Source organism: Alternaria atra, assembly GCF_907166805.1.
Source record: "Alternaria atra isolate CS162 genome assembly, contig: 28, whole genome shotgun sequence".
NCBI lineage: Eukaryota > Fungi > Ascomycota > Dothideomycetes > Pleosporales > Pleosporaceae > Alternaria > Alternaria atra.
The window spans coordinates 3,739,603-3,753,803 of NW_025091326.1; the positions used below are offsets into that span (position 1 = coordinate 3,739,603).

General features: G+C 50.0%; 4 protein-coding genes across 4 annotated transcripts; 1 reads left to right on the forward strand and 3 right to left on the reverse strand.

The window, feature by feature from the left end:
• Nucleotides 1-419: 419 nt before the first annotated feature.
• On the reverse strand, nt 420-5,470 carry ALTATR162_LOCUS8248 (uncharacterized protein; the record flags this gene model as incomplete). The annotated part of the gene is made up of 11 exons (XM_043315878.1): nt 420-580; nt 640-777; nt 841-1,898; nt 1,949-2,346; nt 3,070-3,086; nt 3,144-3,294; nt 3,347-3,463; nt 3,517-3,735; nt 3,784-3,912; nt 3,960-5,393; nt 5,444-5,470. 11 exons carry the CDS (start codon nt 5,468-5,470, stop codon nt 420-422), a joined length of 3,849 nt encoding a protein of 1,282 aa, XP_043171813.1.
• Nucleotides 5,471-5,807: 337 nt separating this feature from the next.
• On the reverse strand, nt 5,808-9,010 carry ALTATR162_LOCUS8249 (uncharacterized protein; the record flags this gene model as incomplete). Its single annotated transcript, XM_043315879.1, has 5 exons — nt 5,808-6,597; nt 6,639-7,306; nt 7,354-7,432; nt 7,483-8,334; nt 8,382-9,010. 5 exons carry the CDS (start codon nt 9,008-9,010, stop codon nt 5,808-5,810), a joined length of 3,018 nt encoding a protein of 1,005 aa, XP_043171814.1.
• A 916-nt stretch (nt 9,011-9,926) lies between these two features.
• On the forward strand, nt 9,927-11,667 carry ALTATR162_LOCUS8250 (uncharacterized protein; the record flags this gene model as incomplete). Its single annotated transcript, XM_043315880.1, has 4 exons — nt 9,927-10,041; nt 10,101-10,335; nt 10,390-11,440; nt 11,476-11,667. The coding sequence occupies 4 exons, from the start codon at nt 9,927-9,929 to the stop codon at nt 11,665-11,667; spliced, it is 1,593 nt and encodes a 530-aa protein (XP_043171815.1).
• Nucleotides 11,668-13,034: 1,367 nt separating this feature from the next.
• ALTATR162_LOCUS8251 (uncharacterized protein) lies at nt 13,035-13,808 on the reverse strand (the record flags this gene model as incomplete). The annotated part of the gene is made up of 3 exons (XM_043315881.1): nt 13,035-13,294; nt 13,347-13,415; nt 13,520-13,808. The coding sequence occupies 3 exons, from the start codon at nt 13,806-13,808 to the stop codon at nt 13,035-13,037; spliced, it is 618 nt and encodes a 205-aa protein (XP_043171816.1).
• Between the last annotated feature and the right edge of the window lie 393 nt (nt 13,809-14,201).

The following is a 14,201-nucleotide window of genomic DNA, read 5'->3' on the forward strand; positions in this document are numbered from 1 at the left end:
GACTATAATTGGACATACATCTTTCTCCAGTTCACAATCTGGTGTGTATTGCTGTCGTGATGATCCGAGCCTTGGTGTGTCCACGATGCATTGCCTTGGGTTCGTACAAGTGCCAATGTAATAGGTTGAGACCATCAAAGAAATGGCAGCTCGAGCTGACCAGATTGTGGGCTTTGTAACAGCCCCTTGTACTTATACACCCGTCTTTGTGTGCGTTTCGTGCTTCGGCTACAGCAGGTCACTCAAAAAGCGGGTTAACGACAAGCCCAAAGTATCATCACGACAATAGAGACGTTGAATGCAAAATCAAGCTAGCCAACTAAGCTGAGCCAATGCATCCAAAGGCATCTACTTCCAAATATGAGTACTAATACATAAGCACGTTCCTGCGTTTCCAACATTCGAGCCGGCACTGCAGCTCATAGATGCGCCTTTGAAACCTCATTTCCTCGGAACCGCTTTGGCCAGATACCTTGCTTCCCCGGCGAGAGTATACCGTTAGGATCAACAGCATCTTTGATCGTCTCAACAAACCTCCGGTACGCGTGGTCGTTGAAGTCGTATAGTGAAGCGACACGATCTAGATCGAGGTTAGCAACTGTAGATTGGTGGTTATGACTAAGAAGACCCAGTACGTACCCATGGTGTTCACATGACTGCGATATTTGCTGTATCCTCTCTTCTTCCCCTCCTCGAACAAGTTATCGAAGATGCTTTGCACCGCTTTCCGATGCGTCGCGTTTGTTTTGTCAAACGTGAACATGTTGACGAAGATGACTAGATACAGGCGTCAAATGTCAGTGTATCTCATCATCTATCTGTTGAATAGGAAGAACTTACCATGACGCTCATGCATGAAGAAGTCACAGAACAAATCAAAGTTATCCGCTTCGCAGATCTTCTTCGCTGTCTTGACCCAGTCCAGAATCTCTTTCCCGTTGGAAGGGATGATTGGGCTGTAGTCGTAATGCGCACCGATACCACCTCCGGACTTCGGCAGGCGGAACTTTACCATAGGAAGTGACCAGAGAGTCGGTATGCCAACGAAGAAGCCACCATCCATCTCAGGAACAGATGCAGGATTTAGTGTCTCTCCGTCCGGTGCAGAAAATATCTTACCAGTCAACCGGCCCTTTGGCGCTTTCCTCTCGATGATCTTCTTCAACTCGTCGAAATGCGCTTGAATAACATCTCTCGCGCCGTATAGACCAAACTTAGCGTTCCAATAGCCCAGGTCGAATTGCTTCTGTAACTCCTTGACTCTCCAGTCCGGTATTGAGGTGTTGTGTGGCCAGAAGTCCTCCCGAGGGCCCATCATGCCTAGCCATTCCGTCACATTCGATACGTAGACTGTGTTCGGAAGCAGACCGTCACGTCGTAGTGGCCCGAATGTATCGACGATCGTCTCCACGTCTTCGAAATCAGGCATGTCGAAGGTGCAGGACATGAAAGCTTGCGGCGCGGGTGTAAGCCATATGCCGAGTTTGGTTACGATACCGAGGTTGGACTGCAGAAATAGACCTTCGATGCTGGGTCCAAATGTGAACTTTGAGAGATGCGCGGATGGCGAGTTGGAAACGGCGAATTGGCCTGTTCGTACGAGCTCACCGTTCGCCAACATGGCTTCAACCCCAGAGATGTGCTGATGATGCGTTGCTGTGGGCGTGAAGCCTGTACCACGATCAATGGTGTTGCCAATCACAGACCCCCATCCGAGCGATGGTACGGAAGGCCAAACATTGAGCTTGTTCTTGACACAGTAATCATAGAGTTCGGTGAAGGTAACACCAGGTTCGACAACAGCGTAGGCGTATTCGCCATTCACCTCGATGATCTTGTCCATGCGATGGAGATCGAGGGCTATGGAGCCAGTTACACGAGGAGCTGGTCCACCATATCTATTCGATCGTTAGATGATCAGATGAGATGCACGCTGAAGTCTACTGACCCAAGGTTTTTGCCTCTTGAGAATGTCCACACCGGTATGCTATACTCGTTTGAAATCTTTAGTACTTCTCTCAACTCTTCCACGTTCTTTGGTCGTACGGCTGCACTCGGCATCCTACGTGTTCCCTCCGCCTCATGCAACTCATATGGGTCGATGTACTCCGTTAACGCATCACCTTGGTATACCTGCGCATCGCCAACAATACCCTTATATTTCCCGATCGCTGCATCAAATGCATCTCGGCTAACGCCAGGTGGCAGTACCGACTTTAGCGGAACGGTTATAGAATCTCTGAAGAGGTTGTAATGTGTGGATTGGTACTCCGGGTCGATGTAAGCTGGTGATGGCGTCATTGTGGACGATGATAGATGTGCGTTGCGAAAATGCGAGATGTATCTCTACAATGCCTTGTTGTTAATATATCCTGCAGGAACAGACCTCTTCGGCTAGGTGAAGACTAGGGTGCCGAAGCGCTAGCAGACATGTGTGAAGGTGTCTTTCCCCACATTGCGGAGAAAGACCCCACATCTACTCTTCTCCAACGTTTCGGCCCTTATCGTGCCGTTACTCCTCCCAATAATAATCTGGGGGTTTGAAGACGAGTACGTGTTCTACGATGTCTACAATGTGAGTCGTACGAGAGGTGATAATGATTGCTTTTGTCTTAGCCACGCCGTGCTCATACAGAGTGCTACAGTAGCATGATTCCTTAGGTTTAGCTGCACTGTGTCAATGGAGGATGCGAGAGACGAGACGTGAGATCATTTGTGAAAAGGTTCGTTGTATACTGGAGGAAGGACCAGCCGGCTTCACACGCTAACCGGCTCGCGATCCGCCACGCCACCTGCATGCCACGAACGACCCGTCCTAAAATACAACGAGTCTCCGCATGGAGTTTTGCGTGAGACCCAGCGTCGGTCAACTACACTTGATACGGTGGAATCGGATGATTCTAACATAAGAGCTTAGCCTTGGTCACCTTGTGAGCGCTGTAGATACGATATCCCTCGCTACATTATCCTAATGCTTAGTATTCGCGAAAACACCTGCGACCGATTCATCTTGAAGAAAAACCAGCCATACCGGTCAGGATCACATTTGAATCTACCATAATGACACACCACGCAAATGACATTATCTGTGTTTCACCATGTCAATCCTGTCTTCCTCTCCCACGTCGTCACAACAGGCGTACCCTTCAGCTCCGGGAACTTGGCTCTATGCGAGAAGGCCAAGCGACGCAGGACGCGTTCAAGTAAAGCACGTCTTGTCATCTCTGGATGCCTAGTCTTGTCGCAAAGACTGTCAATCTGCAAGCAGTCGATGTTGGCGGCACCCACAGATGCCTGGTTATACGTCAGTTCCGCTATGCATACTAGAAGAGATCGAAAGACGTACTTCAGAGATGCCTCGTCGTTGGAGAGCATATAAGATTTCCTCCCACATCTCAGATCCACTGAACTCGGACGCAGCGGACCAAGAGCCGAAGAGCAGACTAAGAACTGCTGAGACTGCCTGCATGATTGTGTTAGTGTTCAGAGCAAGATACAGTCCTCTGGAGGACACACCGGAACAGTATGAGCGAAGACGAAAGGCATAGCCTTCAGTTCAGGGAAAGCGCTCGGTTCCGCAATGACCCACGGAACGAGAGCCGCTTCGATGTCCTTCTTGATCCTCATGAAGCTGTAGTGATGACCGGGTCTCGGGAATGCATGGACGATAGCATCCTGGAGCTCAGATATTGTGCGAGTCTTGTTCATGCCTCCTAAGCCACTCACGACTATGCGCTGAGTCAAGTCAGCTGCAATCACGACAAATAGATGGCGGAGACTTACTTCTGCGGAGACGCGATGTTTGAGATTTCTCATAATCGTTTGTGTGATCCTGACAGAATCGTCCACGCATTCAGTTGCGTTCAGACTGTCCGATCCCCATAGCAGATTGAGTATGGGCATACCGAAAGCCTAAGAATATTCAGCAATGAGATCGGACTAATACACTACCGACGTACACTGTCAACGTTTCCACTACTTTGCAGATTTTGAGGGTTCTGCCCGTCCGCTGCTTCAGTGCTGGGATGTGGCCGACCGAACTCGCGTTCTTCCGTAGACAACTGGCGAAGCGCAGCTGTTGCTTCCGCAATGCGGGTGTTCGATGAGCCCTCTGCCACTCTGCTTGATCCTCTAGCAGTCTCGCGTTTGATAAGAGTTTCCTCATAATCATCTCTAACATTGTTCGCGCGTCCTTTTGATCTAATTGAATCACTTAGGAGTGTTGTCGTACTCTTTCCAGCCTTTCTACGCAGGTCGACTGGCGCTAGTGTGGCACGAGAGAGTTGTTGGTCAACGCTCGAAACAGCAACATCTTGTCGTGCTAGCATCTCGCGATCGCCGTTGAGGAGCTTTTGTAAGCTCTCAACCCACTTCTCGAACTCATTTTGAGGCATGCCATCGAGTAACGACTGCATCTCACATCGGATCTCTTTCCTCGATGCTTGCGATCCAAGTTTTCTTCTAGCAATGGGCAATGCATGATAGGCGAACAGATCGCTCGTGCGTGGGAAAGCTTCAGCCACATCGTCATCCGTGAGCTGTGTCGCATCAATATTCCATTGCCACTTGGAAGAGATCTTCTTATCCTTATGTTTCGAGGCGCGGTGTTCAATCGAAGTGGCTGGCAAATCGATCTCTATATTCGCGACTTCTGGAGAATCGTCTCTCACCGCAGTATGCTCACGCTTTGCTTTCTTAGACAGATCCTTGTGTCGCTTCTTTTTCTCTGATGGTGAATGCTTTTCATCAGAGACGTTGCCCGTACTCATATTTCCATCGCTGCCGGCCGATTCTTGTACATCGTCATTGTTCGCTAGGCATCCCATCGAATCCTTCAAAGCTTTTGCTTTGAATTGGAGCAGGCTCGTAATCGTGTGTCCCAGAATATCTTCTCCAAGATCATCCCCATGGAGCCTCACACTAGCTGCTAGCGTAGCTTGCATCGTTGATTCGACCTTGGCGGGTGTATCCAGATACTCAGCAAGCATACATGCTACACGCTCGGTCATCTCGGTACAGAAGATTTCTGACATCCTTCGTATGTTCACTTCCGGCGCCTTTTCCTCGCACATATGTCGCTCCAGTATCTGCGGCCCTAGCTGGTCCAAGAAGCCTTCAGGGAAGCATATTCGAACGAGTCCTTGTACTGCGTTCTTGGACAGATCGTTGCCGAGGTCCGTTGCAGACGAGATCACCTTCACACGGAATAGCCAATCTTCTCCGCTGGGTAAGATTGTCGACTGGCTTTGCTTCTGCACCAAATATGCATCTCTGGCGGATCCGGCGCGGGACGAGTGCGCATCGCGTTCGACGTGTTGTGAGCGATTCGAGCTACTGGCCGAACGTACGCGCGGTCTTTTCGAGGCTGTATCGCGAGCCGGTGATTGCGATTTCTGTTGAGCGTTAGTGCAACTGTAGCCGGTATATACCGACAGGTACTCACGCGTCGCTTCTTCGTCCTGCTCGCCATGATGTCAGTCCTGAAAAGTTAGTTGGTCACATGTGATAGAAGGTGTGAGCCAGTGGTAAGTAGTGGGTTAGCCCGAGACGAAAGAACAGGGCAGTTGCGACCGGACCACCGGTGAAAGTGAAAGAGAAACAGATGAGTGCATGTGGATATATACTCGCAAGGTGAGAGTACCCTTTCTGCATCGATGCATAACATCGCGATTCCTCCAGAGGCTTATGAACTGAAAATTGACAAGCAAGACTGGATACCTTAGGTGCATCGCGAATACTATTGTAAGCCTATATCGCACCCCTTCGAAGGTGGTTTCTCAGCAGGTCTATACCCCGAGCGGCAATACCTACGGAGCCTGCAATACGACCTCAAACTCAAAAGGTTCGCACATTAGACTATACTCGTCCAGTGTCCTCGGTCCACAGCTTCCACTGCCCAGTCCATGGTGTTCCGCATCTAATCTAAGCACAACTTCCTCCAGCTTTTTCTTCTTTAGCTCATGCGGGTGGTCCGCAGCCGCAACATCCTTCATCCTGTAATGGGTGACCTGAAAGTCAAACAGCTTCCTCTGTTCAGTCTTTTTATCCGCGAATTGAGCGAGCAGACCTGCGCCGCTACCATTTGTGAGGCTGAGATAACGAGTATCTGTGCGGTTTGACGATTCCTGAGGTACTTCGTAGTCCACCCAGAGTTCGTCGATGCTGGATGCTGTGTACTTGCCCACGGGTTGCGAGAGTTTGCTGTCGCGGTAGGATTCATCGAAACCGCGGCCGAACCACTCGACTTGTTGGAACTGCTTAGGTAGCTCCATAACAAGGCCGATGCGTGGGAGGGTACGAGGTAGGTTCTCACCCTTTGGTGTACCGGTGACATGCACAGACAGAGTACCACTGGCACTGAAAGTGTACGTAAGAACGCAGTCGATAGACCAAGAGAGAACTGGAGGAGCGACACGTTGATGTACGGTAATCTTGAGAGCTTCCGAGCCAGACTGTGACCATTCAACCTTGCGAGTAAAAGGCTTCGCGTGATGCAGTTGCTTGTCTTTCCAATCCCAACCGTCTTGTGGAATGTCATTATCAGTAGGCGCGCGGAAGATGTCGATTTCTGGTGCCTTGAGAGAAGCTCGGTAGAACCTTGTACCCAGGAAGTGAGACTACCATGAAGAGTGTTAAACTCCCAAGTGGCTTGATCCGTCGTGATCTTGAGGGTGTTCCTGGACGGTGTCTCAACAGTGAATTGCTTGCCCGATGACTGAGGTCGCTTCAACGGTGTTACTGGCGTAACGGGTATCTGTGCTGTCGCGATCTCGAAACCTGCCTTGAGATATGGCGTAGCCTCCTTCAGCTGAAACGAGATGCTAAGCAAAACTTCCTCTTCTGATCCTTCGATCTTTGGAAGCTGTACATCAAAGGTCTGGCCAGGCGAAATACCAGAAGGAATTTCTAGGCTTCCCGATACACTTTCACTTCCAGATGCGGACGTTGATGTGTACTGACAGCTCAAGTGGTCGAGCGTGATGAAATCGTACCGGTTGATAAACGTAGCCTTCGAACTGTTCGATTCCAGAAGCTGCACAGGTTCGATAGCTTTCTTGTACTCAATCAAGCCTGCATTGGGCGAATGGTCGGAGTTGACAAGACCGTCCATGACGAACGTTGCATCGTGAACTTCTTCACCAAAGTCGCCACCATAGGCATAGAACTCTTCACCTGTCTGCTTGTCCTTGGTAAGAAGACCGTGATTCGCCCACTCCCATGCAAAACCTCCCTGCAGAGTTGGGTACTTATAGAAGGCGTCAACGTATTCTTTGATGTTACCGGGACCGTTACCCATGGCGTGGATCTAATATGGTCAGTCATTGTGCTAAAACTCGATAGAGTATAGCCTACATATTCGCAAAGAACCAGTGGCTTCTTCTTCTCCTTGTCTTCACCAAACTTGATGATCTCGTCGATTGGGGGATACATTCTGGAGTACATGTCCATGGTATCTGCGTAGATGTCCGCTTCGTAGTGGACAGGCCGGCTGCCGTCGTATTTTTGATGTGTTCGTACATGGCCACGAAGTTGCGTCCCATGAAAGCTTCGTTACCGAGACTCCATATGATGACTGATGGATGCATCTGGTCCCGCTTGACGAGTGCCTCTGCACGGTCCACGTATGCGTGCGTCCAGGCTGGGTTGTTGGTTGTCCATTCTGCGGCCTTCGACCTAGTTAAAAGCTGGCGCTCGCGGAATGGTAGGTTGCGCTCTTCTTTCGATAACGCAGCATCAGCGATACTTTCAAAACCGTGGCACTCCAGGTCCGCTTCATCGATGACCCAGAAACCCATCTCGTCCGCAAGATCGTACAATCGTGGGTCGTTCAACTGATGAGAAGTACGGATAGCATTGATATTGTGGCGCTTCATGATCAGAAGGTCTTCCTTCATGAAATCATACGGCACCGCGCGACCACAAGTGGGGTGATGCTCATGACGGTTAACTCCGCGGAAGACAATTCTCTTGCCGTTGACTTTGATCAAGCCGTCCTTCATCTCGACCTGTCTAAAACCGATGCGTTGGGCGACAACTTGATCACCGGTAGAGACGACGAGATGATATAGGTTCGGCGATTCGGCAGTCCACTTTAAAGGATCCTTGACCTGAAAGCTGAGTTGAGTCACATCATCACTCTTGATGTCGGCTTCTGATGAGGCAACTTCCTGCTTCTTTGCATCCAAAAGCCTCGCTGTGAGCTTGCCAGGTCCGGTCGCGCTGACTTTGACTTTTAGCTCGGCGTCGGTGTAGGATGAATCCAAAATCGTCTGTGCAAAGACATTCTCGATGCGCGACGTCTTGGGGAAACCCACCAAGAAGACATCACGGAATCTGTAGTCATGAGTTTATGAGTCGTCTTGAGAACAGACTGTACTCACATGCCACTCAGCCACCACTGGTCTTGATCTTCAATATAAGTTCCATCGCAATGTTGATACACTCTAACGGCCAGAGTGTTTTCGGCATTGAGCTTGACAATCGAGGTAATGTCAAACTCATCCGGGTTTCTGCTACCCTGGGAATATCCGACTTCTTTCCCATTGATCCAGACATGGAAAGCAGCGTCAACACCTTCAAATCGGAGTCGAAGTTGACCGTCCTGCAATTCTTTCGGAATCTTGAACTTACGAACGTACGATCCAGTCTCATTCTCGGTAAACGGCACGTTGGGAGGATCGACTGGGATATGATAAATGACGTTCGTATACTGGGGGCCTTTGCCAAAGCCCTGCAACTGCCACATGCCTGGCACAGCAATGTCGCTCCATGATGATGTGTCGAATGTAGTCGACTCAAAGCCTTCAGGAGCTTCGAATGGTGAGAATGAATGCTGGAATTTCCACGTGCCGGAGAGGCTATGTGTCGTCGACTTGTTCACATCGGAACTAAGTGCATCGGCCTCGGACTTGTAGTTGTGAAAGTATGCGCGTGCAGGCAGCGTGTTCTTGTGAAGGATATCGAGGTTGTTCCAGTCTGGAACGCCCGCTGGATGTAGACCTGAAGCCATGATGGATGGACTGGAAGTTGATGGTAATCTCACAAACCGCTACTCTACATTCTCAGCCTTTGATACAATCGTTGTAGCCCCACTATACGGCCGTACGTAGCGCAGCTTCGACTGATTAGGGAAGCCGTCCGGTCATACATCGTGAGAGCCAAGGGAACCGTCTGCCCCCCAGGTGATATGAACTAGAAAACGTGACGGCAATAGACGGTGCGTGTTGCATGTGCAAGCGCGCATCGGGGTTTTGATGGGGCGACGTCCGGGCGCGAGCGGGGACCCTTGCCTGATCAACGGACGAGCTACTGCATTCGGCAGCCTCCTTCTCCACGAATCCATCCCCAGACCCCGCTGCCCAGCCCTACTACACCATATTGAATCTCGTCTGGTTCTTTACGATTCACTTGCACATCGGCCGGGTCATTGCTTGATTCATCTCCATCGTAAAGACTTCACGCGCGGCGCTCTAGAACTGGTACTCATTGGGAAGCCCGTCCGTCCGCCAAACTGTTTCTGGGCCTGGATCCGCCCCGTTAGAAGGCCCTATTACTTGGCTATGGTACGTTCGAGACGTAGCGAGCTTGGGAGTTGAAAATTTACCAGTTTTCCGTTGTTACTCCGCCGCTAATGCGGTGCTATTACCGCTCAACAAGCATACTTGGCGAATGGAGTGGCGCACTGGACGCCGGATCTCTGCATCCAGAGCAGAAACCATGCATCGGTCCAGGCAAGCAGGGCATGAACCTTGGTGCCATGGGGTTGCAAGCGCTACTTGTTTTGCGGAGAAGCCTGTACAATATAAAGCGACCCAGTATTCCAGAATCCTTGAGTATCGTTGCAAATCAGCCATCAAGTGGAGAGCAGTTCCATTTTTCTCCACAACTCCGATTCCTCTCCAGTCCTTGCCGGCTGCATATCCAAGATGGCGGAGAAGAAAGACGACATGGGCCCTGTTACGCACCAGCTGAGCCAATACGACAATGACATGAACAAGCACGTGAATGTCAAGGAGGCCAATGTAGCTTCAGTAGCTCTCGGTAAGTGGTCCATTATGAGGTTTCAGCAGATGGCAAGAGTGAGCGCTGACAGCACATAGCCGCTGCTATGGAGGCAGAGAAGCCGAAGCTATGGTCTCGAGGCATGATTCAGCTCTACATGATCATGGGCATTGGCTACCTCGTCTCTACGCTTAACGGTTTCGATAGCTCCCTTATGGGATCTATCAACGCGATGAAAGCCTATCAGAACACGTTTGATTTGACTGGTGAGGGATCCAGCACTGGCATCATCTTCATCATCTACAATCTTGGTCAAATCGCAGCCTTCCCATTGTAAGTTCGAGTGTATTAAAAGTACATGTATCCTCCGCGACTAACTTTGTTCAGCTGTGGATTCCTTGCTGATGGATATGGTCGCCGTGTCTGTATCGCTGTCGGCTGCGCACTCGTCCTCGTTGGAACCGCCGTCCAAGCTACGGCCAACGAGATGGGACACTTCAGTGCTGGTCGCTTCATCCTCGGATTTGGCGCATCCATCGCCTCTGCTGCTGGCCCCGCCTACACTGTTGAACTTGCACATCCTGCCTACCGTGGAACCATGGCCGGAATGTACAACAACTTCTGGTGGGTTGGCAACATTCTGGCTGGCTGGACTACGTATGGAACCAACCTTCACATGGGCAACTCTTCATGGGCATGGAGGATCCCCACTATTGTTCAGTGCATTCTGCCTGCTATCGTTATGTCCTTGATCATGTTCTTCCCGGAAACGCCTCGTTGGCTGCTAGCTCACGATCGCAGAGAAGAGGCTATCGCTATCATGGCAAAGTACCACGGAAACGGCAACCCCAACTCTCCTATCGTACAGCTCCAGCTCCACGAGATCACCGAGGACTTTGCTGTCACTCGCAACGACAACCCCTGGTGGGACTTCCGCGAGCTTGGAAACACCAAGGCAGCACGTTACCGATTGGCCATGGTCATTGCAATGGCCTTCTTCGGTCAATGGAGTGGTAACAACGTTGTCAGCTACTTTATGCCAGCCATGGTGAAAAGAGCTGGCATTACGGACCCCAACGAGCAACTGCTCATCAACGCAATTAACCCAATCTTCTCGATGCTTGCTGCCATCTATGGTGCTACCCTCCTCGACAAGCTTGGCCGCCGAAAGATGCTTATGGGTGGTCTCTGGGGCGGTCTCTTCGCCTACATTCTCCTCACAGCTTTCACCGCCACCGCCACCGCCACCGCCACGCCTAACAATAAACTCGCCTACGGCACCATTGTCTCCATCTACCTCTTCGGCATCTTCTTCGCCTGGGGATGGACCCCCCTACAAACCCTATACGCTGTCGAATGTCTCGAGAACCGCACTCGCGCAAAGGGATCCGGTCTCAACTTCCTCTTCTCAATATCGCCATGGTGGTCAACACCTACGGTATCTCGGTGGGAATTGAGAAGATTGATTGGAAGCTTTACCTCGTTTACATTGGGTGGATTTGCATTGAGATTGCTCTTATTTTCTTCTTCTTCGTTGAGACTGCCGGCAAGACCCTTGAAGAGCTCAAGGATATCTTTGAGGCGCCCAACCCGAGGAACGCTAGTTTGAAGAAGGCGAGGGTGGAGATTGATGAGAGTGGAAACATTCATAATGTCCAGGAGTAATGTACGATAGAGGGGTATGGTTAGAGTATGACGCTTTATGGTAGGATAAAGTTTTACATGAATATAGCGAGCGTTTGACACCTTGGGTCTTATTGAAACAGAGATGTCAACAATCAAGCCAGATCAAGCTCATTAATTAAACCAGCCAAATCTTTTCTATCAATGAAGCCAAGCTCAAGAATTTTTATCAAAACTTTTAATCAATCAAGCCAATTCACTCCGTTTTTTACTATCTTTACCCCATTAGGCTAGCGTATTATCTATATAGGAAGGTGGCCTTGCTCAAGCTCATCAAGTCAATTTACCCTTTATAAAAAAAGCTATAAATTCAATTCAATCTAAAGCCTCTAGCTTGATTGGCTTGATTGTTGACATCTCTGTATCGAAAGAATCCAGCCGTCTCAATCATCAATGTTCCTTGCGTTATGACATCCTGCTGTTCTTCATTGCTCTCAATTAATACCTACAAAATCTCGAGCAGACACTCAAACGTCTTATCAGTGCAAACGTAGCTGTCAAAGCAATGTTCCAATCCTAAATCACCCTACACATATCCCCACTTATTCTCCACACCGCCTACAGACTGCAAGCCACCTACCTCACCGACTTACCCTGCCTTGTTCCATCAGACACCTGCCATGCAACGTCTAGTTTGCTTGTTCTTCCCAAACAGTCCTACTGGAACCCTTTTTGTCTTGCTGGGGACACAGACTCGCCGGCATCCGTATATGTAAGAAAGAGGGTCCGGTGAATTCACGTGATGCGTATCTGCATGCGGCCCTGGCGGTGTTTTCATGCAAGATATTACTTTTTGTGAAAACGTTGTTTTTCCTTCACTTGGTGTTCACCTGGCTAGAGTGCTGATCGTGGCCGTGGAGGGAGAGAAAAGTCGGAACGATGATTGGGAGTGGTTTCTGGGGAATATCGGACTGACACAGCGAGAGTTGAACAAGATAACCGGCCATATTGAACCGTTTTTGTTTTCCTTGCTTGCTTTTGTCGAGATATGCGGTGAAACATCAGTCCGGGTGTCGCATCAAGGAAGACGCATATACCTGCATTCTCTCTAAGCGATATAGACGATGCTCGTAAAGAGTAGGACCGAATTCTGCAAAACTTCAGGTTCAGCGGTTGGGGAACCGTAGTTCATGCAGACCCACTAGTAAGATATGAGCATATGAAACTTGGCAAGGTCGACCTAGTACGACAGTGGCGCTTTATTCGCGTTTTGTGTATGCATTACGTCCGAAAGCGTGCAACATGGGGAAAGATTGCTGCACTGAACTTTTTCGACATTCACGCGTTAGCTCCGTCTCATCTCCGCACTTTTACTTTGCCGTCAAGCCACCGCCCAGATCCCTCTACTTCTACCCAATGTCCATCTCATCCACTGCGGCAGCCGCCCTTTCTTTCCTAATTAAATCTTTCTTTGCTCTCCGCGCCGCTGCCCTAGACATGCCCTTGCCACTGCTAATCTTTCGGTATTCGTCTAGAGACATGCCTCTCCGCTCCGCAGCCGCGATCTGAGCCTGCAGTGTCTTGTCTTCCCACACGTCCATCTTGGGATTAGCCACTTTCCTTTCTTTGCGAGCTTGCATCCTGGCAAGATTTTGACGAGTGCGTTTGTCTAGATAGGTTTAGTATGGCGGCGAATGGCAAGGCTTGGTGAGACAACTCACTCATCTTCTTGCCCGCAGGCTCCGAATCAATTGCCATGGTTTGATCACCGTTCGGTTGCTGAGCCGAGCCTGCATATGATGTCAGATTCACTCACCCCAGTAGCATGTGCCAAAAGCAAGTACCCGCAGGATTCATGGACGTTGAATCAACAATTTCCCGACACGTGACATACCATTCTGCAGGTCGTCTTGAGGCGTCGAGAAGGCGTCGCCCAAGACGTCGACTAACTCATCGGCCAACGCGCCCATCTTTCGTCGGTCCTTTTGTTTTTTCTTTTTCGACTTGGTCGCAGGTGTCAGGCCGTTTGCTCGCCTCGGGGAGGCGCTTCGCTGGCTCGTCTGTGATTGGTCGCTATCGCTCGCATCTGAAAATTGCTGCTCTTCCCCCAATCTAAATCCTGTGTTTGCAACAGTTGATGTGTTCGCAGATGCTGCAGCTGCTTCGGGCAAGGCGGGCGCCATTGTGCTAGGTAAAGATGGCCGAAAAGAGGATAATGCAGATGCAAAGTTGGTTGCAATTCAGAAAAGGCAAGAGGCAAAGGTTCGGCAGAAGGTTTATCCGGCGCATGTGATTTGTCCGTCGGTGTGTATTATCGAGTACCAATGCTGTGTCGCGTCATGCGCTCTATCATCTACCTCAACTTCCGCCTTTTGAGGAATATACTGTAAACATGCTATGCATAATGCCGCCCTAAACGCGATTGAAAAGAATGTGTGAATGCAAAGGATTGACGGGCCGAAAGTGTGAGAGATAATGGCCCCGCAGTGGGGGGATGGGAAGAGAAGAAGATGTGATTAAGGAGATTCGTGAGTCGTGAATGCATGTCCAAGCACCCGTTCCGGCGGCCGACCAGG